Raw genomic sequence first — 27,919 nt, 5'->3', positions numbered from 1 at the left:
TATGTAAAAATATGTACATATCATCACAGATTGGAGCCGCCCTTTCCTACTAGCTTTATGGGTTCGTTTGCTTCCTGATATTTTATTTAGGAAAAAATTCAAACCTGTCGAAGAGTTATAAGACAGCCCAAAGGAAAGAAACTGAGATGCGCAGGGGTTTATTTTTCTTATGGAAGGAGAGGCGCAGGGGAAGACCGCTCAGGCTGGGGTACTGGTTTCACAGGGTTATCCATGATGTAGGTTTGCTCATCTTTCTCTTCCACTACGGTCAGCATATGGTTTTAGTCTTTGTTGTCACAAAGCAGTTTCTGACGCCCTGGGTGCGAGGCTCCAAGTTCTAGGAGAGAAAAAATAGCAGATCCAAAAGTTTTCTTATGAGGTTTTACTTGGGAAGGGACATCCACCCATCCCAGGGACTTCTACCTACATCTCCTTGACCAGAATTGGAAGACAAGGCTACCCTGGAGGAAGGGGGGCTGAGGGGCCAAGTACTCTCAGAGAGGCACGTCCATCCTGAACCAAACTGGAGTTCTGTTAGGAGGGGAGACCAGAAAGGAGTGTCTGTCACAGACAGGGAGAGAATAAAGACAGAGAGGCAGCTACGTCCAGGATCCAGGCTGAAGGCAGCAGGAAGGGAAGGAACAGCAGACATGAGCCATGTTCAGAAACAATGAGCCAACCTTAGGTGACAGTAGGAGAGATGGTAAAATGAACCGTCGGGGCGGCTCTGAGCTTCCTACCCTGGCAGACAAATGGAAGGACTGGAAGGGAGGAGCAAGACGATATTTTTTGTGACAGTCGTGACAGTTTACTATTGGCGATATGTCCATTGAAACCATGGAATCGTACAATGGCCTGTAAATACAGCCTCCCTTAACGGTCCTGGCCCTCGGTACAGGAGCATCAAGGGAACCACATCCAGTGGCCGGGAGAGAGTAGGAACCCAGCCCTCTATAAGCTGGCCCTCAGAAGCCGGAAAGGAGGTGGCCAAGGAAGAGTGAGAAGCCTTAGCAGTTCCTGCTCCACCTTTTGTAGGCAAGAGACTGGCTCAGGGCCCTGTCAGAAGTTGCACATCTTTCCTTTAGGGCTTCCTTGGTAATTTAACTAGAGCAGTTAGCTAAGGGTCTCTCTGAAGAGGCGACATTTGGGTCGAGACCTGAATGAGCAGGAGACAGCCGTGAGAAGGAAGGAAGTTCTAGCAGAAAGGATGAACTTGGCACGGGTAAGGGAGGGAAAGGAGGTTGGTATGAGAAGGACACAGCTGGATGCGGGGAGGAACTAGGTCAGGTAGTCTGATAAGGTATAATGGAGGCAGGGAGGCCAGTTGAGAGACTGTCACAGTAGTTCAAGAAAGAAAGGAAGTTAACTTGGACTTTAGTGGCAGTGGGGATGGTGAAGTGGCCAGGTTTGGAAGTAGAACGTCTGAGATTTGCTGATGAAGGGTATGAGAGAAAAAGAAAAAGAGGAATGACTTCTAAGCCCTTGACCTGAGTGAGTAGGGGAATGACCTAGCCATTTAATGAAATGGGGAAAGGACCCAGGAGAGGTCAGGGAAATGGAGGGAGAAGGTACGAGTAGCTACTGTTATCCACCACCTGTTCAGTTCTTTAGTTCGGATGGTGGAGAGTACCCCATTATTTGAATATAATAAGATCTATTAAAATTTAAGTATATTTATATTAATTTATATTTAATATAAATTTAAGTATATTAATAAATCTAGGAAGAAAAATACATATAATCATTTCTACAGAGGCTGAAAAGGCATGTAACAAGGTTGATACCCATTCTTGATTAAAAATTTAAAATATGAACAAACTGATACCCTTAGTTAATATTATTCTCGCATCACGCTTAATGGCAAACAGCGGAAGAATTCACAATTCTTATTTTAACATTGTACTGGAGCTATCAACTGAGGCAACTGGATAAGAAAAATGGATTGGAGGTCTAATAGTATAGTTTTAAGGAACAGATAAAATTACTTTATGTATTATTTGAGTGATTTCAGTATATCCTTATAATATATCCTTAACACAGTATATCTTTTATATCTTTAATATAGTATATCTTTTACATAGTATACAATATAGTTTGTCTTTCATAAATAGTACCATTTCTGCAATGAAAAAAAAGAAAATAAACATAACCTGGCTAGTCCTGCCCTCCCCCAATTTGAGGTCTAATAATTGGAAAGGAGGAAGTAAAACTATTATTTTCTGTACACGATGTAACTGTACACCTGGAAAAACCAGGAGACCCAACCGAGAAACTACTATAAACAATATAAGAATTCAGTAAGGTAGCAGAAAATAAGATATGTAGAAATCAACAGCTTTCCTACATATAATTACCAGCTAGAAAAGACAATGGAAGAAGATACCTCATTTATAATAGCAACAAATAATATAAAATACATAGGTATAAACATCACATGAAATGTGCAAAAATTATACAAAGAATACTTCAAACACATTACCGAAGTTACAAAAAGACAACCTGAACAGAGTCATCATAAATGTCAATTATCCCTAAGTCACTTTGTAAATGAACACCATTCCAAAACAACCTGACAAATTTTTAGAGCTAGACAGATGGCCTGTAAATGTTGTTTTTAAGAAATAAACAAGCAAGGGGCGCCTGGCAGGCTTAGTTGGCCGAACATGAGACTCTTGATCTCAGGGCTGTGAGTTCGACCCCCACGTTGGGCGTAGAGATTACCTAATAAAAAACAATTTTTAAAAATCCTCTGTATTATCAAAAACCAAAACACCATAAGCAACATGAAAACACAAATAGCCCAATGTTAAAAAAAAACCCAAAACCAAAAACAATTTGGCTATTACTATAACAAAGACCTAATCTTCCTAATATAAAGCTTCTACAAATCAAACACGAGAAATACACCAATAACGCAAAAGAAAAATCGGCCAAAGATCATTGGGAATAGATAGTTAACAGAAAAAGAGATACAAGTAGGCTTTTAAATTATGGGAAGGTGTTTGAGCTCACTCAGAAGAGAACTATAAATTAAAACTACCCAGGTAAAAAAAAACAGTATCAATTACATTAGTCAAAGTACAAGTTTGCCAACACATTCATACACAAAACCATGGAAAAAGCAGCACTCTTGTACGTTGCTGGTGGCAGTGCAAATTGATACAACTCCTGTGGGGAACTTAACCGGATGCACCCAAATTTCAATGAATATATTTATGCATACAAAGTTAATCATTCACTGCATTATTGCTGGAAATAGCCAATGATAGAAAACAACCTATCAATAGGATAGTTGCATAATTATGGGATAGCCAAACAGTAAGAATATTCTGAGTACACAACTGTAAAAAAGAATGGACTCTATGTATTGACATGCAAAAATTTTCCATTATATATTGTTTAGTAGAAAAAAGGTATGGAACAGTATAGTGTGCTATTTTTTTCTAAGCAAGCTCTATGCCCAACGGCTTGAACTCATGACCCTGAGATCAAGAGTCACACGCTCTACTGACTGAGCCAGCCAGGCGCCCTGTAGTGGGCTCTCTTTTGTGTAAAATGAGAAGAAAATATATTCATAGAGGCTTCCCTTTGCCTAAAGACATTCTAGAAGGATAGGCAAGTAAGTAATCCCCGGTTGGGATGGGGGCAAGGTGAGAATAAGACTTCACTGTATAACTTCACATATCATGTGATTCTTAAAAGAAGTCTATGTATTCTCTACGTAAAATATTAAATAATTAAAAGACATGGTATCAAAAGCTATGAACATGGGTGGAAGCGCAAGCTGGAGAGAGACCTGAGATCAGGCTAGGGCTTTGGGTGACATTAAAGGAATGATCCAGAAGAGAGGGAAATACAGACGATGCATTCCTAGGTGAGAGGCCACCACAGAGCTAAGTAGTTGAAAAAGGCCCAGCTAGACAGTCAGGCTTTAAACAAGAGCACGCCATTCTTCCTCCACGAGGAGGTCATGGAAAGCATCTAAGGGAACACATAGTACGAATCCGGCCAGGGGTGATGCCAGTTCCTCTCTTTACTTAGGATTTTCAACAGAGCTGTTAGCAAATACATTCTGATCTTCTGGTACTAAACGCCTTTTAAAAAACACCTTTGGCTGCTTGGTCACTAACACACGTAAGCCTCTGGCTGTGTCCACCTACTGACACCAACATTCACAACAAATCTCCTTAGTTGTTGGCTCTGTCCCAGTGGAGCACACAATCACAGGGGCCGTCCAGCGTTGTTAGGCTAGTTTTTGGAAAGCCACAGACAGGAATATAAACCCAACTTCCCTATAGAATGAGATAAAACTGGAGTTGTATCCCACCAGACTTCAAAGCAGGAAATAAATAGGATTACCCAGGTTGCTGTGCTGTCAAGACGGACTCGCACCCCCTCTTTTATGATCGTGGAAGCTGAATTCCCATCTCCAGATATTCCTTCCTACGGTAACACACCAAAACAACAGACTTAAAAAATAGCGTTAGGTTTCGCTTTATATATTTATACCTTCTCTCTCTCCAAAATGTAGAGGCAAGTTTCAGACGTCCGTGCAAGAAAATGAAAGAAGTCAGAAGAGAGAAATGAGTAGGGTGAGATTCAGCCGGGGGTATGGTTAGTAAATGCCCCAGACCTCATTCTGAGGAGCGGGCCCAAGTGAAAACACGTCTGGTTTTCAGTGCTCGTCCAAGAAAAACACGTTCCTTAGAGACAAAGCCTATCTGTGACGCTGACACCCAAACTAAATCTACCCCACAGGGTCTTTTACAAGGAATACTGTTAACATTGTAGATCTCTTAGAAATCCATGGAATAAACAGACTCGCAAATGGCACACGGCAGCTCCCGTGCCCCTTGTGGTAAAGACTGCTTTGCCTAAGCGAATGCCATTGAAAGAAACTTCTACAGGAAGTCACCACAGTACCACCCAAGGACACAGTTCCCTGATGAAAATTGACACTAAAATTTTGTTATTAAAATTCTGGGACATTATGGTCATTAAGTTCAGTGCATGCTGAGAATTAATATTCAAGTAAGACTCCCAAATACTCTCCCAAGAATGAGTTTTAAGAAGAGGAAACCGAAAAGGTGTAAGGTTTCTTACAAGTTTGAGATGAACTGAATATTGCATTTTCCGCACAGGCGGTTGGTTGCTGACTTGACTTTCAGGAAGCCTCTGTCTCTGTTCCTAACAGGAACCCTTCCGGAAGGTGCTTACTAGATCAGAAGGGGAATGCCTGCATTAAATTTACGTCTGTTTTTATGGTTGCATTCAGCAAGAGCGCCACTCTGAAATATCTAGGCTGCCATGAGAACCAGCTGAACTTCCTTCACAAAATGTGGCATTTCATGGACACAATTGCTCTATGGACATGCTCCGAACAAGGGGCATGATCCTAGGATGAATCAATAGGCATGCTCCCAATAGGAAGCAGCGGGTGATTTTTCCTGTTGGCTGGCTGTTCTGAGTTCACCATGTAAAAATATGGCTTAGGCTTAACATTATTAATAAAGATGTCAATTCTCCTCCACATTCATCTATAGGTTCAGCACAATTACCACCAAAATCCCAGCAAGATTTTTTTTTTTTTGTAAGGAAAAGATTATTCTAGGGGCGCCTGGCTGGCTCAATTGGTAGAGCATGAGACTCTTGATTTCGGGGTCATGAGTTCAAGCCCCATGCTGGGCATAGAGATTACTTAAAAAAAAAAAAAGAAAAGAAAGAAAGAAAAGTTTATTCTAAAATTTATGTGAAAAGACAAAGGAACTAGAACAGCTAAAACAAATTTGAAAAAGAATGAAGTGGGAAGAATCACTCTACCCAGTTTTCAGACTTACTATATAGCTAGAAGTAATGGCAACAGTGTGGTGTTGGTGGAGGGATAGACACATAGATCAAGGATACAGAAGAGAACCCAAAGTAGACCCACACAAGGATGGTCAACTGAATTTTGACAAAGTTGCAAAGGCATTTCAACAGAGAAAGGAGAGTCTTTTCAACAAATAGCGCTAAAGCAATTGAACATCCATAGATTAAAAAGTCAACCTTCACCTAAACCTCACACCTTAAAATATGGACTCAAAATGGATCATAGATTTAAATAGAAAATTATAAATTAGAAAAAATAGAAAATCTTTAGGACCTAGGGCTAGGTGATGGATTCTCAGACATGACATCAAAAGCACGATGCACAAAAGGAAATATTGATAATTGGACAGCATCAAAATTGAAAATGTTTTAAAAAAATTAAAAATGTTTGCTCTGCGAAAGACCCTGTTAAGAAGAAAAATAAGCAGCCTATGTGTCCACCAATGGATCAGTGGATAAAGAAGATGTGGTGTGTATATATATACAATGGGATATTATTCAATCATAAAAAAGAATGAAATCTTGCCATTTGCAACAACATGGATGAATCTAGAGAATATAATGCTAAGTGAAATAAGTCAGTCAGAGAAAGACAGATACCATATGATTTCACTCATATGTGGAATTTAAAAAGCAAAACAAAGGAACAAAGGAAGGAAAAAAAAAGAGAGAGCAAGACAAACCAAATAACAGACTCTTTTTTTTTCTTTTTAAGTAGGCTCCACACCTAGCATGGAGCCCAACATGCGGCTTGAACTCACAACCCTGAGATCAAGACCTGAGCTGGGATCGAGTCAGACACCCAACTGACTGAGCCACACAGGTACCCCTCAAATAACAGACTCTAAACTATGGAGAACAGAGGATTACCAGAGAGGAGGTGGGTAGGGGGATGGGTGAAATAGGTGATGGGGATTAAGAGTACACTTTTCTTTGTTTTAATTTAAGTAATCTCTACACCCAACATGGGGCTCAAACCCACGACCCTGAGATCAAGAGTCACATGCTCTTCTTACTGAGGCAGCCAGGCGCCCTAAGAGTATACTTATCTTGTTGAGCACTGGAATTGTTGAATCGCTATATTGTACACCTGAAACTAATAGAAGACTGTATGTTAACTACACTGGAATTAAAATAATAATAAAAAGATAGACAAGCTATAGACTGGGAAAAGATACTTGTAAATTACACATCTGACAAAGGACTGGTACCTAGAATATATAGAGGACTCTAAAAACTCAACAGTACAAAACAAATGAACAAACAGAAACAGACTCACTCATACATATAGAGAACAAACTGGTAGTTTCCAGAGGGGAGGGAGTTGGGGGGATGGGGGCAATAGGTGATGGGGATTAAGAGGTACAAACTTAGAGCTATGAAATAAACAAATCATGGGGATGAAAAGTACAACATAGGGAATATAGTCGATAATGTTGCAATAACTTTGTATGGTGACAGATGGTAGCCACACTTATTGTGGTGAGCACCGTATCACGTACAGAACTGTCAAATCCCTGAAACTAACGTAACATCGTACGTCAACTATACTTCAATAATTTTTTTTAAAACCTCAGCAGTGAAAAACAATCAATCATTTTAAAATGGGCAAGGGGCGCCTGGGTGGCACAGCGGTTAAGCGTCTGCCTTCGGCTCAGGGCGTGATCCCAACGTTCTGGGATCGAGCCCCACATCAGGCTCCTCTGCTATGAGCCTGCTTCTTCCTCTCCCATTCCCCCTGCTTGTGTTCCCTCTCTCGCTGGCTGTCTCTATCTCTGTCAAATAAATTTTTAAAAAAATCTTAAAAAAAAATAAAACAAGAAGTATAATAATATACATTTAAAAAAATAAAATAAAATAAAATAAAATGGGCAAAAGACACAAACATATTTTACCAAAGAGAATATAAAGATGGCAAATAAGCACATGAAAAGATGTTCAACATCACTAGCCATTAGGGAATGCAAATTAAGACCACAAGGAGATACCACCTCGCACCAATGAGAACAGCCAAAATAAAATATGCCAATACCAAATGCTGGTGAGGAGGCAGAGAAACTGGATCTCTTGTGCATTGCTGGTGGGAATGTAAAATGGTACGGCCACTCTGGAGAATGGTTTGGCAGGTTCTTAAACTAAACATACACTTACCATATGATTTAACAATTGCATTTCTGCCAGAAAAACGAAAATTCATGTCCACACAAAAATCTGTACACAAATGTTCAATGTTCGTAGCAACCTTGATTTCTAAGAGTCAAAAACTGCCAACAAGCCAAATATCCTTCACCGGCTGAGTAAACAAACTATGGAACATCTATACCACTCGGCAATAAAGAAACCAACTATTTGCAACAACTTGAATGGCTCTCAAGGACATTATGCTGAGTGACAAAAAGCCAATCTCAAAAGGTCACAGACTGCAAAATTCCATTTATGTGAACAATTCTGAGATGACATTTTAGAGATGGAAAACAGATCAGCAGTTGCCAGGGGTGACAGGGTGGGGAAGAAGAAGGGGTGCAGGTATGACTGTGAAGAGGTAGCACGAGGGAGATCTTGGCAGTGGAGCAGTTCTGTGGAGGTGGTTATACAAATCAACATGTGATAAAACTGCAGAGAACTACACACACACACGTACACATAAAACTGGTGAAATCTGAAGGAGGTCTGTGGATTGTACCAACGTCGGTTTCCTGGTTTTATTAGAAAATATAATTGTATAAAACTTGTTCAGTACAAGAAAAGTATGAAGCCGCAGAAAATCTTTTCGTCTCAACCAGACGCAAGAACTGCCACTATGCAGATTTCCTTCTAGTTTTCTACATCTTCTCCAAAGAGTTCAGCTCATTCTGCACACTCCAGTTGAAACCTACTCCTTCCTCAACCCATTAGAGCAATTATTTTCTCTACATCGCTAATAATTGTAAATGGCGGCTTAATATTCCGAGTACAATATATAAAATTAAATATTAACTCAGCTCCAATTCTAGTCAGAAGGAACAGGGTGAACAAAAACTCTGGCAAAGGCAGAGTGCAGGGTGTGTCTACACAGTAGCATCGTACTCAGCTACAGTATAAAGTATGGGGAAGAAGTTAAAAGCTGCAAAGTAGGCTGGTGCCACACCTTTGGACCAACTTAGTAGAGCGCCATTAATTTGGTTCCGGCATCTACTGTAATTTGGAATACAGAGATACTTCTGCCATGAAGTTCCTGAAACATGATTGTGGTAATTGGAAGTTTTAGAACAGATGATAAAGGGTAGAGAACAGCAGGCTCCATACCTAAGTTTGCTGCATCATAATTGCCTGGGGAAATTTAAAAAAAAGTAAAAAGCGAAAGAGATTCCTGAGTGAACCCCAGGGATGGATTCTATTAGGAGTTGCTATAGAATCATTTCCCGGAGTCTCCTGTTGCAACATCAAGTTGGGGAACCACTAAAGAAAAACTAGGTTCCAAGAGGACAAGGGCTACATTTGAAATCATCACTACATTCCCCAACACTCAGCAGACCCCAAATCAGCTTTTGAATGAGCCCTAAATCAACCTTCGCCATCCAAATGTCTACTAGATAACCCACTAGGATCCTATCAGGTGACTGGGTCAGGAGTGGAGGTTCAGAGACCATTCTGTATAAAACTAACCAACTGATGCCAGGTAAATGAGATGGGCTGTTGAAAATCTAGGTGAATGTGGAGTAGAATTAAGAGTGGAAAGGGAAGAATGAGGATTTCCTCTTTCTTCCAAAGATGGGAGAGGCATTTTTACTCCACTTAGCTCTTAAAAAGTAAAATGTCAGGGTGCCACACTTGATCTCAGGGTCGTGAGTTCAAGCCCCACTTTGGGCGTGGAACCTACTTTTAAAAAAGTAAAAGGTCATCTTCAGTGTAACAAGGAAAACAGGAACCCTCAAATTATAAACCATGACTAGATCTGCTAACACAATAAAATCAGGACTGAAACCGGACAGACATCCACAGAAAACCCTAAGTCAGAATATAGACATGTGTCACAGTACTAACAGGCCCCCCTAATGATCCTTTGAAGAGGGGAAAGGAAATTAGGGATGTGGTCATGTCCCCAGAGGACAGAGATAGCATCAGTACTTCCTTCTTTTTATGGCCAAACAGCATTCCATTCCATGTATACACGTTTTGTTTGTCCATCTGCCAGCTGATTGGCATTTGGGTGGTTTCCACTTTTTGGTTATTGTGAATGCTATGAACATCCGCTTGCAGACATAAGCTGTAAGCTTGTTTTCTCTCTCCTGGGTAGAATTCTCCTAGGAGTAAAATGGCTGAGTCATATAGTAATTCTACATTTAACACCTGTTTTGAGACTTCTCCTCTTAAAGTAAATGTGTTCATGTTTTATGGTGTTTTCTCCCATAATAAACATGTTTGCAGGTCATGAAAATTCTTCCACACTGTAATTAAACATAGTGCCCTGTGTCAAAATAATCCTATTTCAGAATTATCCTTCAGACAACCCAGTCAGGTATAGGTAGGAAAAACTGGCGGGGGGGAGGGGTAAAAATCAACAATGAAAAGGAGGAAAGAAATGGAGAATAGTCATTACAGAGGAAACCACATTAGAAACAGACTGAACATGCCGAAAAGTAGATCAACTGAAATGAGGACAAGATCTGAAGCAACGCAGGTTTGAACATATCCGGAATCATGTTCAACGAGAAGAGAAAAAATTCCAAGATATTCCTAAAATGCAGTGAACGGAACCTCTGCATTCCAGTGGGCAGGCAGTAAGACCACTGTCAACACCCAGATTGCTTAGTTCTTCAAAGAGAGCTTCAAAGAGAACAAGCCTGTGACCATTCAACCAGGTCACTTAGGAGCATAGGGGCAAGAGAAACAGCCACCCATAATAGAAAAAACATTTATATAGTTTTAAGCAAAGACACTGAACATTTTCAAACATGGTCCCTGTAAGTCATTTTAGAAAAAAATTATCTGGTGTTGAAAAAAATTCAGCCAAGAGATGGTTAAGAACAAACCCAGGAAACATTAACAGTGGGTGGAGGGGGTAGGAGGAGAATGACTTACATTTAAGTATATATGTAAACTTATCATTTAAATTACAATGAACTACAAAAATTAGCATAGTATGCAAATAAACCTGAGTTATAATCTTAACCCTGCTAGACTAGAAATAATCTCATTTAAGAATTTAGACAGTCCATCCCCCCATAGCTTGTGTTCACTCTTAATTTACATAAAGGGGAACTTGAACCATCCTTAGAATCCAATTTCACTGTCACCTTTGGCCACTATCTTGTCAATCCAGCCATCCTTACGTAACCTCTTTCCACACTTTTGACTAAATTCAGGCTCTCGTCCCTCTTTCCCACCTCTAAAACCAATATGGCATATTAGGCTTCAAAATTCTGCCCTAAAAATTTAGGCTTGCTGCTTTGAGATCATGACTGAAAATGGCAACTATCCAGAAGCAACTATTTCATTACAAAGCTAATATATTGTTCTCAGTCATACTGCCAAGAACTCCAAGTGAAACAAGTGGAAATTAAGTACTTTCCTTAGGTTTAATTGTATCTCATTGCCCACACTTCACCATGTTTGACCCCCAAAACAGAACAGTCCTTTCATATGGTTCAACTTAACTCTTAATTGGCAGTAGGGGCCTGTAGCAATGGGGTGTAACAGAGGCAAGCAAAGAAACCAAAGAGGGAGGAAGGATGCCCATGCCATCTTTATCACCCTGACCCCAAATACATTTAAAAGTAGGCTCCATGCCCAACACGGGGCTCGAACTCTCAACCCTGACACTGAACCACATGTTCTACAGACGGAGCCAGCCAGGAGCACCCCACCACACCCCCCAATACATTCTTGATCCCTAGTGTTCACCATCACTTGGATTACTAGTACATTTTTTACCCAACTTCTTCCACTGTTCAGGTGACCTTCACATCAAGTGCTTCAAACAAAGAAGAGATTCCCACCCGTATTAAGCTGCTCAGAATACAAACCAATTTGCAATACACGCTGTACATCACTAAGGACCTCTTAGATTCCCATCTATTCCAACAACTTTTTTGGGCCAACTTCATCTTTTATTACAAATACTTATGGTATGGTATCAGAGTAATTCTGTCTCCAAGAGGCATCTCCAAATTAGCACTGGACGGCAAACCAAAAAAATTACACCTTACAATTCTTCAGGCAAGAGCACAACTTTATTTTCACCTATAATAATAAACCACAATTGACAACAACAAAGGAGACTGTGCAGTTCAACTTTTTATTTTAATAAAATCAGAATATGCACAGCACATGCAGTGCTAGCATCTAAACTAATACAATAAGCAATTACTAAAGCTACAGTGACTTGAAGTTCAATCTTTACATTCAGCAAGTTTAAATCCATTCTTAATGTGATTTTTGAAACCTTATTAACTGAAAATATTGCTTGCTTATTGATAAAACTTGCTCAAACGCTACGGCTGAATGTACAAGTCACTGAATATGCCAATACAACAAATATAACCACATGTTTGAGGATTGCAATGTGCCAGACATTCACTGAAAAAAAAATACACACAACTAAACAAAACTCACGCAACAAACATCTGAGAATCTGGACACTTCTTTTCAGTGTTTTTGAAGTGTGTCATTAATATCTTAAGACAAGTGTATCAAAACCTTGGCATGATTTAATTTCAAGTCGCCAATTTTGTTTTTACTAACATCAGAAAGTTATGGCTACACTGCCAATGCCGGGTCTGCTTAATTTGACTTAAGAGTTTAATATGACTTAACATTAAAAGCTCACACTACCCCGAAATATATAATTTCACGCATACGGTGACATTCAACATTCAAGTGCCAGTGTTTTTGTACTGTCTTTTGGTCAAGTTTCTTTAAACTTTCAAAGAATCACTTTTAGGCTTACAAAAATAAATATTTGTCAAAATGTTCAATAAATATTACATAAAACTAGCAGCAAAAAGTATCTAGAAATCTGTCGTGTGCAAATAGTTTTCTTCCCAACTATTATTCCCGTGGTCCCAAATAAATTTTAGAATCTAGTCCCATCCCCTTCCTAGACAAGCTGCGTTCAACAATCTCCAAGAGACAAAATAAGATTGGAAGTTTAAGGACACGCACACAAGACATATATATAAAATTCTCTGAATGTGCAATAAAAGAAGTACTTTGTAAAAAGTTATGGGCAAAATGTACAAGGGCCTAAACCTAGACTAATTGAAATAGCACCATAACAAATGACCTCAATACTGTCAAGTGCACCTACTTAATAAAAGTTTTAGAACAAGGCACAATACACTTGAAAATCTATTGCACTTTAGGAAATTTTTGCCATCTTCCTATGCCACTGTAAAAAGATTGAGCGTTTTGATCACCGCATTCTGGCCACAAAATTAGCACAGAATTCAAAGTGGCAGAGGCATTTTAGTGGTGGACAATGCTCATCTTTGGCCAGATTTAGCATAAACAGACTATAAATACAATGGAAACCTATGCAACTAAAACTGACTAAAACTGCACTGTAGAGCAGAATTGACACCTTGTGCAGTTATGTACATATTTCCAACCTGTGTGATCTCAAAGATTTCAGTTTGTTACTCTTCTGGAGCCATTTTTACGAAGTCTATAGTAAGCCAGTTTAACATCTCAACGCAGCTTGAACAGAGTAATGTGAATCGGCATTTAAAATAAAGCCTGCTGCATTAATTCTTCCTGTTCATACCCTCTTGACCAAAAAACATCAACACTAGCATGCGTTATTAGACCAAAAATCACCCAGGGCCCCGAGGAGGGCTGGTCATTGCTGTGGTCAGCCATTCTACCATTTCAATTTCATTTATGGCAGGCATTTAAAAAGTCTAAGTAGATGAATTCTCCTAAAAACCTATTTCAAGTTATCAGACCTTTAAACTTTCCCTGTAATAATATGCCCACATTTGGCTAGCTCATAGTTAATGATCTGCCTAAACATTGAAAGAGGAATTGCTGTATTTACTTGCATTAACTTTGAAAACAGTGCTTTGAATGTATGCATGTATTCATACATCACCTCATCATGACTGGAATGGCTTGTTTAAAGACTATCAGGTTCTAAATACCTATCCAGGATAGAGTGAGCAAATCAGAACTTTAACTTAATACAGTTTGCCACATTAGAAACTAATTCCATTAATATGCTTCAAGACGTTTGTTGTTTTCCCCCAATCTGCAAGTATCAAAAAGCCCTAATGCAGGCTACCGCATAAGTTTTTTCCTTATAATATTTATGGATGAATCGATGATTCCTGTTAAGTTGTATCACACCTGTGTGCCAAGGTTTGATTTTAGCCCAAGTTCAGTAAATTTATTTTGTCAAAACAATTGATATCTTGAGCATTACTGAGCCAACAGGACATCAAAATAAAAAGTTGTCTAAAGTTAAAGGCACAGTACATTAACAAACAAATGATCCTCAGTCACAAAATTATAAATGCAGTTTGGGATGGGGGTTGGCGGGAGGGGAGTTAATCCAAACTACAGCAATGAAGTCTTCAAACCACCTTCTGAACAGGGCTGCTGATTGTTCCTTTCAATTCTTCATGTGACCTTGAGCTCCCTTAAAAAAAAAATTTCAGTGGAGAATCACAGCTGGTAATGTACTGCGAGTTCTTGAAGCTACACAAGGTATAGTCTGGCTAAGTTACATGTGGTTTCCATATTAGCTTGTTTGGCAGGGTGACCTACTGCAAAGCAGGTTCAGTTACCCCACCAGTCAACCCCCTGGGAGTTATAATTTCCTCCATATCCATCACTGTTGTAAAAGCCTCCATAGCCACCTAATGAGAGATTTAAAAAAGAGAGAAATTAATTAAGTCATTCACCGTTAAATACAATCTTCCCCTTCTTTAAGTACTTTGATGTCAAATTACGAAAAGCAATCTACAGGGCTGAACTTCCCCGATGTTTTTAATTACACTTTGAAAAAGAGGACTACGAGGAAGCAGCCCTTCCCAAAGCCAGGTTAAGAAATCCACATTACCTCCACCAAACCCTCTGCTGCTGCCGTGGCCGCCTCCACCACTGCGGCTGCTGCTTGCGCGGCTGCTGCTGAAGCTGGAACTGCTGGCACCGCTGCTTTGTCGATAGTCTCGGGCACCAAATCCTCCACTGAATCTACTACTGCAACAACAAGGTGTGTTGGTGGCTCACGGGAAGATGAAACTCCACCAAGTAACCCCATTCTTGTTAAAACTTTCCAGTGGCCAATTTCTGATTTTGCAGTGCAAAGGGTTTCCCCTATCCAGCCCTCTTCCCTAAATAGTGATCTTAAAGGCCGTAGCCACCAATGGCTGGCTTTAACTCGGAGTCAATCCCTTCTAACACCCCTCACCCAAAGGATCCAGGCAACCTAAGAAATATGAAGACCCCTCAACTTAAATACTGGAGAAGTAAACTGTGGATATGGCACCCATCCCTCTCTTTATACACCACGTGTATGCCTTACCTCTTAGATCGTCCACGACTGCTACCCTTGTAGTGGTGTTCGTAAGCCATGTTTTCTAACCAAGATGGCACTTCTTGTTTAGCTTCAACAAGAAGATCCAACAAATCCTTGGTAATGTTTATATTTCTCTCATTAAAGAATGAGGTGGCAAGGCCTAAACCAGTTCCGAAAAGTACATAAATTAAGGTCTTAAACAAAAAAAGCACAGTATTCTTACTTTCCTACACAGCATATTAAGTAGAATACCAAGAGATGACAAGTCGCTTGTATTGCTGAGATAGATTTTAACCGCATTCCTTAGAAACAGAGGAGTTCTTAGATTTAAGATCCTGGAAAGTTCTCGGCTGCACGCATCCCACTGGAAAACCACCACCAGACCATCAAGTAACCCAACACTTACCAAGGTTCCCTACACGTCCTGTACGGCCAATGCGATGTACATACTCTTCGATATCACTTGGCAAGTCAAAATTGATAACATGTTTCACATTTGAAATATCCAGTCCTCTTGCTGCTACCTAGAAAATGACTTCTGTTATATATGGCACACTTAAAGGCAAAAGTTGAACATGCTGAACTTGAAAATAAGAATTGTCTTATACATACTGCTGTAGCCACTAGAATTGGGCTTTTTCCTGAGCGGAACTGGTGAAGGGCCTCTTCTCTATCTCTCTGAGATCGGTCTCCATGGATACTGGTACAAGCATACCCTTCATGGTACAAGAAATCTTCCAGAGAATCTGCACCCTTTTTGGTCTCCACAAACACTAAAGTCAGTGAATCCTTGCCTGAGTGTGAAAAATTACCAGGTTTTCATCACTAATAGTGACTCAGTTCTTTTTACATTTAGTAAACATGCAAAGAGACAAAAAACAGACTTTAAACAAATATTCTAAATGGGGAGGAAAAGCAGTAAAGGCAATCCAAATGGGTTCTCATTACCTAAGCCACCAGCATGATGCTAACACATTTGTCATTTTACCTGTTGCATTTAGAAGGTCAAGCAAAAATGACCGTTTGTCGGACTCTTCCACCCAAACTACTTTCTGTGTAATATTCTCAGAGGTAGAGCCAACTCTTCCTACAGCTAAAAAGATATACTCATCCAAAAAATCACGGGCCAGCATCTGAAAGAAAAAAAAATGTTTACTATCTACTGAGATCAACAAATTCCTAAGAAATAAAAGTTGCAGCATCAAACAATACCTGTATTTCCTTAGGGAAAGTAGCACTAAACATCATAGTGTGGCGGACACCTTTTGGTGGCATAGTATCTTGTTCAACTATTCTACGTATCTGAGGTTCAAAACCCATATCCAACATCCGATCGGCTTCATCTAACACCAAGTATCTGCCATAAAAATACTCAGTTTAGAATTTGAGAAGAAAAGACCGTTTTAGTATGGCTATTATCGAAATTGATGTATTTTGATGAATTCCTCACACTGCATGATTTGACACATGTACATGAGACCCAGCCCAGGATTTTTGCCATCATTTACAAGTATACAGCAAAACTAGCTCTTACTACTTTTCACTCTGTCCCGGTCTGGTCATTCATTCTCACCCTCTACTAAAAAAAGTCCTTAATTTTTCAACATTAAAATTACAACTAGCAAACTTCTTAGAAAAGTTAGAGGACTAAAATAAAATCACTTCTCAATCTTAAGATGTCAACAATATTGGTAACTACTACAAAACTAATGGCCAGTAATTTAAAAAATTATTACATCTTATGCACTTAAAAGTAACATACTTGCAAAAGTCTAATCCAATCTTTCCTCTTTCCATCATATCCACTAGACGTCCTGGAGTAGCTACTAACAAGTGGCAGCCACGCTCTAAGTCTCGTATCTGTTGACCGATATCAGCACCACCATAAACCACGCAAGGTCGAACTCTAGATCGGTATGAAAACTATGAAAGCAAAGAAATTTTATCAACTTCAAGGCCAACACTTTTACATGGTCATAAAACATTTCGTTACAATCAACGGGAAAGCCAATAAGCCCGGAAACGCATACTTACTTTCCTGGCTTCCTCATAGATCTGTACTGCCAATTCTCTAGTTGGTGCTAATACCAAGGAGATTGGGTACTGCTTGCGACGCCCATACCTTCCATTTTCCTAAGAAACAATTAAAGTAAGTTAAACTCTTAACATCCTTTCTTCAAGACCCATTACAACATAATCCCCTTCTGTAATTTATAGATTACACTTGAAAACTCTTTTTCATTAAATAATTTGGAGCAAGTAGGAAATTCTTTGAAAGTTCTCTCAACTACTACCTACAAAGTTCTACAATGATGTCCCATTGGGGTGCCTGGCTGGCTCAGTCAGTAGAGCATGCAACTCTTGATCTCGGGGCAGTGAGTTCAAGCACCACACTGGGCATAGAGCTTACTTTAAAATAAATAAATGAAGTCCCACTTTACAAATATTTACCTTCATGGCCCTCAAAGCCTCGCCTGGACCATCTGAATAAATCTGACTCAAGATGGGTAAGAGAAATGCTGCAGTTTTTCCAGACCCTGTTTAAGAGAAAGCATATTCTAATTCAACCACCTGCTTATTATTTTTGAATAAATATTGGTACATGAGTTTTAGTGTCCTATTACTAGTTATTAGGTCTACTTCATACCCAAATAAATTTTCTAAAAATTAACACCTAAATTAAAAACATCAAGAAGTGACTTCTTAGACCCAGCTGTAACAGAAGTCAGCAAACGAAGACCCAGCCTATTTATCTTTGTAAATAAAACTTTACTGGAATAGAACGATGCCAAATTTACATATGGTCTATAGGTGCTTTTACACTACAAGCACAGAAATGAGATTGGCGATGGAGACCATCTGGCCCATAAAACCAAAAATGTTTATTTTGTTCCCTTAAAGAGAAAGTAACCAAACTCTGATCCAATGTAGTATTCACTTTTCTGCATTTGTGTGTGTAAAGAGAATAGCAATTTTGCCTCAAAAGTGATGTCAATTTCAATTTCTAACACTTCCTTGTAGGTACTGTAGATACTGATGGTGTACAAAGAATGACATTCTCACTCTTCCATAGAGAAGAAAAAATACCAAATGATTATTTTATATTTTTAATGGGGAGGGGGATTCACCCTTTTTCATATTGGTCAAACTCACCAATATAGCAAAGCTTGTATTCAACTTAGAGGCTCTAACTAACCCCATTCCCAAAAGATGGGAGGTGCTCCTTTCCCATGAAGGCACCTTTCCCATGGCCACATTCCTATGGATCAGACTATTCTAATCTTATCCTCCTTATTCCAGATAAAATGCTATATATAAGTGCTCATTTCCCACCAATGCACTGACAATGATCTATCCCTCTTGCAGCAGTACTGGGCTGAGGACCTTCTATAGGCCCTAATGAGAACAGTAGAGATTACATAAAATCCAAAGGTCTAAAACAAGAACTACCAGCCAGCTACTGCATACCTGTATCAAAGTATACAGGTGAGGGTACATCTGGGACTCAAAGCTTCCCCGTGAAACTTAAGATCCCTGTCCGGGTTTTTTGGTACTATATTTACAAGAGCAAACCCAATTAATGGTATTCTTGACAATTTTTTACCTTTATCAAGTAAACTTACCTGTTTGAGCACAAGCCATCAAGTCTCTTTTCTCTTTGATAATAGGAATAGCATGCTTTTGCACTGGAGTTGGGCGAGTGTAACGAGTAAGCTCAATATTGCCCATAATAATTTCTCCCATCTCAACGTCACTGAACTGTCAAAGAAATTCAACGGAGTTAAATAGCTAGAAATGCTATCTGGAACCATTTTTGCTTTACGCTAATACAATAACGGGGGGAAAACCCTAACAGCTGATTTGTACCGTACAGCTGCTTTACGTAACACATTACATTTTGAGAAAAATCAACCCCAGGTTTAATATACATTGGAGAGTCTGGGTTCTTCCTGTATTTGACCCATTTTCTATTTTCAATTATTAGTAATGGTGGCACTGAACTCAATCATTCCCTTTCCACAAACCAATGAAGCAGGTTTTTAATATAACTGAAGAGTTATATTAAAGTAGGCACAGTCTGCATTTGCTTTTAGGAAGCCCACTTCATTCTGATGTGCTGTGAAAAAGTTTACACTTCCCTCTGTGTCTTAAAAGGTCAAGCACACTGGGGCGCCTGGGTGGCACAGCGGTTAAGCGTCTGCCTTCGGCTCAGGGCGTGATCCCGGCGTTATGGGATCGAGCCCCACATCAGGCTCTTCCGCTATGAGCCTGCTTCTTCCTCTCCCACTCCCCCTGCTTGTGTTCCCTCTCTCACTAGCTGTCTCTATCTCTGTCTAATAAATAAATAAAATCTTTAAAAAAATAAAATAAAATAAAATAAATAAAATAAAAGGTCAAGCACAAATACTTACACTTTCAATATGCGGAGGACAGTTGTTGCCTGTTGCCTCAACTGGAATGTCGTCATATTTCTCAAAGTTAATCCCAGTGTTTCCTCCAGAGAAGAGTTCCCTGAAATCAAAGGATTGGTAAGTTTGTTATACTAGCTGATGAGGCTTTAATATCACAATTAACATACATTTCAAAAACTTACTGTTCCAAGCGTTCACTTGGTGGGAGTGGTTTTGACCAATCATCCTCATCTGATTTGTCACACCAGCGACTATTTCCACCACGTTCAAATTTGCCAAAACCACTTCTGTCACCACGGCTGCCAATGCCATCGTAGTCACTCCGTCCACGATCATCAAACCTGAACAGCATAAGCAACTACTCAGAATCGTATCATTTAACCACTATCAGATTCCTAGCACTACTCTAAAACAGCACCTGGAGAGAAGTTGAACTGCTCATTATGGCTAACTTCAAGGATGTCAATTTTGCTTACTCTTAATTGACAAATAAGGCCTTTTAATTAATCAGATTGTATGTGTCATTTATATATGCTAAATATGTATCCTTCTTCATTTCTGTAATATTAAACAGCCTACACAGGTCTCATATATGCTGAAATTAAGAACAGTGTCTTAAAATATTTGGTATCAGCACATAACTTACACCTTTATCTAAACTTCTATCCCAAATACATTTTAGTGGCAGGAAAGAGAAGAAAATAGCACACCAAACATCAATTGTCCCAGTTATGCTAGGATGTCATTTAAAAGGACAATCAATTCACCTGTGTGACAGACTCTGGATAATAGGTAGAAAATAATCCTTACCTGAATTAAGATGTTTTAAGTTTTAGGCCTGTTTGCGAAAAATCAGGACACACAGGACTAACCACAGCTATTAGGCGCATGAGGTCAGTTCACCACTTGTGTAATCAAAAATATAAGGTGTTTAAAAATTGTCATATAGAATATCCACAAAAAATCTCAACCATATTAGGCCATTCACCAGATAAACTTACTCCTTTACATATAAATAAAGCTAAAGAAATATAAAAATAACTGATTTCATTACGCCCAGGGGCACTTTCTTATTCTCATCCAATTTCTATGTAACAAGTTCATTTTGGGGGGGGGGGCGCCTGGGTGGCACAGCAGTTAGGCATCTGCCTTCGGCCCAGGGTGTGATCCCGGCGTTACGGGATCGAGCCCCATATCAGGCTCTTCTGCTATGAGCCTGCGTCTTCCTCTCCCACTCCCCCTGCTTGTGTTCCCTCTCTCACTAGCTGTCTCTATCTGTCAAATAAATTAAAAAAAAAAATCTTAAAAAAAAAAAAAGTTCATTTTAGTTAAGACCTCTTACAGCTAGGAAAATAGGATTACACAGACATAATGCTTAACATCCAAGTAGGTGGTCTATTAAAGGAAAAAAACATCATGCTTAATGGTCAGAGTACAAGAATGAGTACTTATAATTAAAGACCAATTCCTAAATTGCATACACTTAAGACGAGAAGATCAATAAAAATCACTTACCTTCCCCTTGATCCACTTCCTCGATCACTAAAGAAACTAGACTTCCCTCTTGAATCACTACGAGATCCAAAACTGCTGTATGCATCCTTATCTTTACTAGAACTCCACCCTGAACTGTCTTTATCGTAGAATCCTTCAATAAAAAAAAAAGCAAACCCATGTTATTGCATTTTAATTAGAAATTTACAATACCTAGATCTCTGAATTCGAAGCCCTCTAACTTTATCTTATCTCTGTGAACTGGAAGGATAATGGAAATATTCCTATCATGGTACTAGAAGAGAACCAAGATTTAAAGCTGGTTTACAACTGGCACACAATATTTTTTGTATTTTTAATTCTCTCCACTAGAAAATACTGTGCACTAATCCAGGCAATTGGACAGTCAGTCTAAAAGTGTTCTAAATGAGTAAGATACCACCTCTAAAAAGGTCAATTGCTTTGCCTATAAAACAACTGTTATATGACCACCACAATTTAATTTCATTTTATAGGTGTAAACCCAGTTTACTAGGAAACAGTTACCACTGTTTCAGTGTTTCTTAGAGGTAGTTAATTTAAGACCTTCCTAAAAGTGTCGGTTTACTTGATTTAATACAGCGTTTTCCAGTTTCAATAGTAAAAAGTAGAACAGTGCTCTGTTCACACGAAATGCATACTATCAGACAAGAATCAGGAATACCTAGAAAAAAGGAAAATCCTCATCCCTGCACACGGTTAGTCTGGACAGATTCTTAGGTACAACTATAAACATTCAATAACAGGGAATGAGAAAGGTAATGACCCCAACAGGTAGAGGGTTTAAAGACAAGCAGTAGAGGGTTTAAACTAGTTTCAGGAGCACTTTATTATAGAGATAGTTTACAAGTTACTTTCCCTCAGCCTGATGCCTCTACCATTAGCCAGCCAGGTGATCAACAGCCTTAGCCAGCAATAAAGAATTGAATTACATTTCTAAGATCTCTTTCAGTCCTAAAACCTCTATACTGCCTCTTCCCTTTGATCTCTTGTCACTGGGATGAAGAGGGAAAAGCACGAAATATACATGGGGCCAATTTCAGCTAGAACACTCTTAAAAATGAGAGAACCCATGACGATAGACAGAATGTGCAGTAACTAAGAACACTGATACGATAATTAAGAAATTATAATATGGATTTTATATCCAGGAATTGCAGGGACATTGAAGCTAATATAAAGACTGTACGTGCATATGGAGGAATGACAGCAAACCACAGGTTTCTGTGGACTTCTCTACCCTCCCGATTCTGCCTTATCACCTTCCTTCTTCTTAACATTTAAATTGTTTTCCAAACTTTCACTTTTCCTCCAAATCTCAGATTACCTATTTTATGGAATATACAGCACCCAAACAACTGTCCCATAATTAATTATCTACTGGTTATCTATCACTACATTACAAACACAATCAGGAAAGACCAGGTGCTGTGATACTTTCAGACAAAATCTTTCAAATGAAGCAGTTAAGGGCAAGGAGATGAAACCAGAGAATCACTCCCAACTTACTGGGAGCATGCCCAATGTTACAATCTGTTTATAATCTGTTATCTATTCTGCAATAACCCATCATTCTTTTGACAGCTCTGCAAAACAGAAATAACTTGGTTATCACCATGCAATTTGGTCTACATAGCAGGGTGCCTACTCACCTTTTTCAAATTGAAATCATGATGTGAATGACTATAAACACAAATCACAAAGTACACCACTAGTAAAATTGTACAAAACCATGCCCTTGGCCACAGAAGAATCCAACATAGAAAACAGAATTTCTCACTGCGTGACTTTTCTCAAAGTGAGTTAAGTCCTAATATTTGAACCAATTCTGACAGGCCCCAGAGAGCACAATGTTTACAGACTTCCCAAAGTGCCTCATTCTTCCCTAGGCTCTGGCTTCTGAACGCAACAAGAATTAGGTCTACCAAGTTGCTCAACTTACCTTTAGTAGCTTCTCTGTTCCTTAAGTGAGGAGGAATATAGCGCCCCTCTAAAAGAAAGAATATAAAATTAAACGCCAAAACGACAATTTGTGCTATTAAAAAATGGTCCTGGAAAAAATTTTTTTAGTATCCAGCCTTCCAGTCTCTTACTTGGAAACTGAGGGGGGGGGGGGAATGAATCTGCTTTTACTTTAAATGGGTATTTTTTAAGAACTTTAAAAAGGGAGGGGGAGGAGGAAAAGTTTGGTAAATAAAAATTTGACTTGGAACCTAATCATTGAAATCCACAAACAAATATATAACTTGTCACTAGTGGTTAATGTAACACAACTTTCCTTAAAGGCCTGCTATTATTTCAGAGAAAGGTCATAAACAGACATGGTTAATAACTTAAGTACTACTGTAATAACCTCACAGACTACTATGTAATAAATCATGCAATCAGGCACTAAGAGACATTTTTGTTTCCATCCTGGTTAAGTTCCAAAAAACAGACGATACACATTAAGGAAAAACTGCAAAGGCGAAAAAGATTTCAAGGAACTGAGAGTTTTAACTTGAGGCTTGCTGATTAGTCTATAGTCAACTTGTTCTATAAGCAGGCAAGAATACAGCCTAGACAGTGGATAAGAAGCAAAAGCAAGTAACGTGTATCTACTAAGTAAAGGAAAATCAACCTGCTTTATTACTAATGCATCTGCAATTTAACTATCCTTTCCACTTTTGGGCTGAATTCATATTAAATATCTCTATTAGGATGATCAATTCTTAAAAGATCTTTACCAAGGCAAATAAAGTGAACTATAAAAAATACCAAGTAACTTTGTGCCCAGTGCCTAAAAAGGAGGCCAGGTCCTTTACCACCTAACACAGTGCTTGAAAAAAATGCTTTCACACCCTACAGCCTGTACCCATTTCCCCTCTCCTTTTTTTCGGGGGGGGGGGGTTAACCGGAAGAGACCTGACCTGAAGGAACTTGAAACAGGTCTACTGCCAAATAATAAACCACCTATACCTTAATACTAATCTACTAATCTGTAACAAGTCTCAAAAAAACAAAAACTCTGAAAAAATAAGATGAAATAAAGCTTTTATATCTACTCCTTTTCAAAAGAATGATGCAATTTAGCATTTAAAATCCTAACCACCACCTCAAGATTCAGTATAACCTTGTCTCATGTTCTTCACAGGAAAGGGTTAGCTGTAGCTGATGAATGTGAATGTTCCCTTTATTGAATTTAATTCTGGTAAATTCACGCGAATAGGGATATCAACACATTCCCACCACGGCTAAACTGGGTTCAAGATTCATAATGGATATAATCAAACTCTTCCAAAGATAATTTGTGTGTTGTATCAACTTCTTCTTAATGATTGTTTTTACTCAAGAAAAATGAGCCCCTTTTATTACCCAAAGGCCACAATGCTTTAGATTACTAAGTACACTACATAATTCTACGAACACTGACTATATAATTCTTTGCACAGTCAAAAGTAGAGAAGAAATTCTTAAGCTTTAAAAAAGTCCAATGAAACATTAAGTTATTAAAGCTCTAATATCAAGAAATTCATAAAATGGTTTACTTACTGCTTGCTGTACTTCCTCCACTCTGATTATCTGAGGAGTTCAGGTCTAGTCCAGCAAACTAAGAGAAGAGAGTTTAAATGGTTAGCAGTCTGTGTGCTGAAATATTACACTAAGAGAAAACTAGTCCTAGTCCTGCCTTCTAGCACTGAATAGCAATAGTTGCCCTGCCTGCTTCGTGGGGCTTATGTGAAACTCTTAATGAGAATATGAACTAAGAATGAGCTTTAAAGACTGTAAAATTCTAAGCAAACCCAAAATAGCACTAACTGTTTATACTATAGAAAGCAGCACACTAGGATGCTGGTATATTACCCCGTAGAAACTGGGTCCAAATTTAAGTCATTCATTTAAAAATAAACTTCCCCCGTAACATTTTCCATAGAAAAAGACCCAAGAAATTATTTTAAAATATCAAATAAGCAATGGATTCATCTTTACTCCAATCATATTTGGCAAATGTTTCCATTGCCACCACCTTCCTACTTGAAATTATTTTAAGCCTACAGAGCACACCTGAAAAACAAAATTTTAACTGACCATTTCTTACTTCTTTTATCCCTAAATGTTGCACAAGTATTTTTAATTAGGGTAGCACTCTTTAAGAACAAGTCTGTGAAGTAGGTACTACCTATTTATTCTCCCATTTTCAAGATCGAGATTAGGTTCAGAAGACTTTGGACATAAATAGCACAAGTGACATTCAACACTTTTTTAAAGACAACACATTTCACTAGCTTTAATCTCCATTTCTACTCATCCCCTTACACTGGAACTCAAAACCTCAACATTCTACAAAAAGACATGCTGTGTTTTCTCATTCTGACTAACCAGAAACTTACTTGCAAGCAATGGAAAAAAATACACGTGTCAAAAGAAACAGTTTATTTTTTTAAGAAAGCCACAGAAGACCAAATCATACAGTACTGATGCCACCTGTTTGCGAAGGTGACAGAAGTCTTCTGTTAAAAGTTCAAGACTGACACTGTCAAATTGCAGGTATCATCCATGGAGTCATTGAAAATTGGAAGCAGATGCTACATCTTCAGAAAGTAAGTATGGTAAGACTTTTAGGCACCTCGCTTCCATAGTTCCGTATTAGCAAAAACGTTGCCATGCTGTTAACAAACTGACACTTTAAAAAGCAACAGAAACAAAAACTCCTTTTGCACTTGTGTTACAAGTTTTGTTAGTTTTACACTGCGCAACAAGAAGGATAAAAAGCACGTTAAAGATTACTATAAACTGTTAGGATTACATTGCTTCATTCCTGCCTGTAATCTTTTTAAAACGTCACCACCTATATAGAAAATGTTAAAACTGGGGATAGCCTGTGCTCCTGACAAGATATCGTATGTGCTTCATTCAACATTATGACGTGTCAGCCAATTTGGAGGATGTAATTGATTCATTAATGGGGGGAAATGCTCCCCCAAAGAAACGGATGACTAAATCTCTGAAAATATATTACACACGACTACATTAAAATCTACTATCAATTTGTGTCACTAAACCTCGTTTCAGGATTTTTCTGGCGTTCGTGGTAAGCAGAAGTTTACTTAAAGGATCCAACAACGCACAGAAAAGCTTATCTGAAGCACGGTTCTTCTGTTGCAAAAGGATGCAGACTTCCTGCCACCAAAGCCCATAACCCCTCCTCCTCGCTCAGATCACACGTCCTCCTCTAATCTACCCCCAAAGCCTTCGAAGAGGGGATTCCGGTTAAGATGACAGACAGACCCGGAGATCTGACCTATTTCACAATTTCACTGCACAGGCAGCAACAAGTCAACAGCAAAGTGTTTATTTCCCCCAAGCTACATTCCGGGTATTTTTCCTCCGGCCGATTCCTGGATCGAACGTCACTAACACCGGGATGGTCACACAACCCGTGGTACCACCCAAAACAACGCGCGGCCCTCTCGCTAAATTGCCACACACAGACTATCCTGGAGCAACTAAGGAAAAGGGGCCACTCCAGGTCCCTAAGCTCCCTAATGTCTCCCCGCCGCGTTCAATCTCTAGAGCCCAACGCCACAGCGCACGCAGGGACCCAGTACTCCCTCCCCTTCCCCCCACTCCTCCCCGAATCTTCTGCGTCACAAAACTTTCCACTCCGGAAACGCGGCCTCGGCGACCGCGGCACCCGGCGTGCGATGGCCCCTGCGGAAACCGGGCTGGAGCGAAAGAGCATGCAGAAAGAAGCCCGGGAGGAACAAGATGTCCATTCCATCCTCCTTTCCAGGCCCTCGCCGACCCAGGGCCCGCTCTCTCCCGCTAGTGGGCCCCAGTGCCGCTCAGCCACCCAGCCCCACACAAAGAAGGCCGCCGCCATTACCCCGAGCGAAGGCCACCCCCCGCGCCGCCCCCTCCCACATTCCAAGGCCGCGTTCCTCCTGGTCACACGCGCGCGCACACACACACACAAATGCCAATGCGCGCGCGCGCGCACACACACACACCCCAACGCCGCCGGGTCTCTGGGACAATTATCAAGGCAGCGCGCGGGAAGAGAGCTGAAAGCCCTAGAGTCCAAAGGGGTCTCCAATCGCGCACTGCCGCGCCGCGAACCACCCCACCACCACCCATGGGTCACTAACCAGTCGAGGATCGAGGATCGCGCGTGCGCGTCCCCGCGAGAGAGCGCGCACCCCCCTCCCCCTCCGCCCGCCTGCGCACACACACACAAAAGCCGCCATTGTGCTCGGCCCAGGGACAATACAGCGGGCCAAGCCGGGTCCCCGGCCCGAGCGACGGCCATAACCAGCGTTCCTGTCACCTCCCCGTTCTTCCACAGCCCCGAAGCGCTGACACGGGCCAGCTCGAGGCACCCTGGAAATGGGAACTAAGAGTACCAGTTAGCGCTGCGCCATAAGCCAACTTAGGTCAGCAACCACCCTGGTAGACTCCTTGCAGCTCACCTGCTGGTCCAGCCCGAGCGCATTTTCCACCGCCACATGACTCATCCCTGAAGAGTACCGAAAACTCGGAGTCTTCCTCTGCTGAGCGACTGTGTTTGATTCACAGCGATAGGCCCTCTCACGGGAGAACTGCGGCTCTGGAGCTCACGGCGCGGCCA

General features: G+C 40.0%; 1 protein-coding gene and 1 non-coding gene across 4 annotated transcripts; one reads left to right on the top strand and one right to left on the bottom strand.

The window, feature by feature from the left end:
- Positions 1 to 142: 142 nt before the first annotated feature.
- DDX3X (DEAD-box helicase 3 X-linked) lies at positions 143 to 27,919 on the bottom strand. 3 transcript variants are annotated; one of them, XM_019804652.2, is made up of 17 exons: positions 27,762 to 27,919; positions 24,844 to 24,901; positions 23,255 to 23,302; positions 21,295 to 21,427; positions 19,962 to 20,120; positions 19,780 to 19,879; positions 18,991 to 19,126; positions 17,819 to 17,904; positions 17,402 to 17,500; positions 17,130 to 17,290; positions 16,580 to 16,724; positions 16,356 to 16,500; positions 15,980 to 16,161; positions 15,774 to 15,891; positions 15,374 to 15,527; positions 14,909 to 15,048; positions 143 to 337 (listed from the first exon to the last, which is right to left on the bottom strand). In XM_019804652.2, exons 1-17 carry the CDS (start codon positions 27,804 to 27,806, stop codon positions 282 to 284), a joined length of 1,965 nt encoding a protein of 654 aa, XP_019660211.1. In that variant the 5' UTR covers positions 27,807 to 27,919; the 3' UTR covers positions 143 to 281. The 3 variants fall into 3 exon arrangements, with proteins under 3 accessions (XP_019660211.1, XP_011228930.1, XP_011228935.1); XM_011230628.3 differs by lacking the exon at positions 143 to 337 and adding an exon at positions 12,062 to 14,705; XM_011230633.3 differs by lacking the exon at positions 143 to 337 and adding an exon at positions 12,062 to 14,705 and having other exon boundaries at positions 14,909 to 15,045.
- TRNAK-CUU lies at positions 5,616 to 5,688 on the top strand. Its single transcript has one exon. It is a non-coding gene; the product is annotated as a tRNA-Lys (tRNA).

This window comes from Ailuropoda melanoleuca, chromosome X, assembly GCF_002007445.2.
Source record: "Ailuropoda melanoleuca isolate Jingjing chromosome X, ASM200744v2, whole genome shotgun sequence".
Classification (NCBI taxonomy): Eukaryota; Metazoa; Chordata; class Mammalia; order Carnivora; family Ursidae; genus Ailuropoda; species Ailuropoda melanoleuca.
This window is presented reverse-complemented; position numbering and strand designations above follow the sequence as displayed.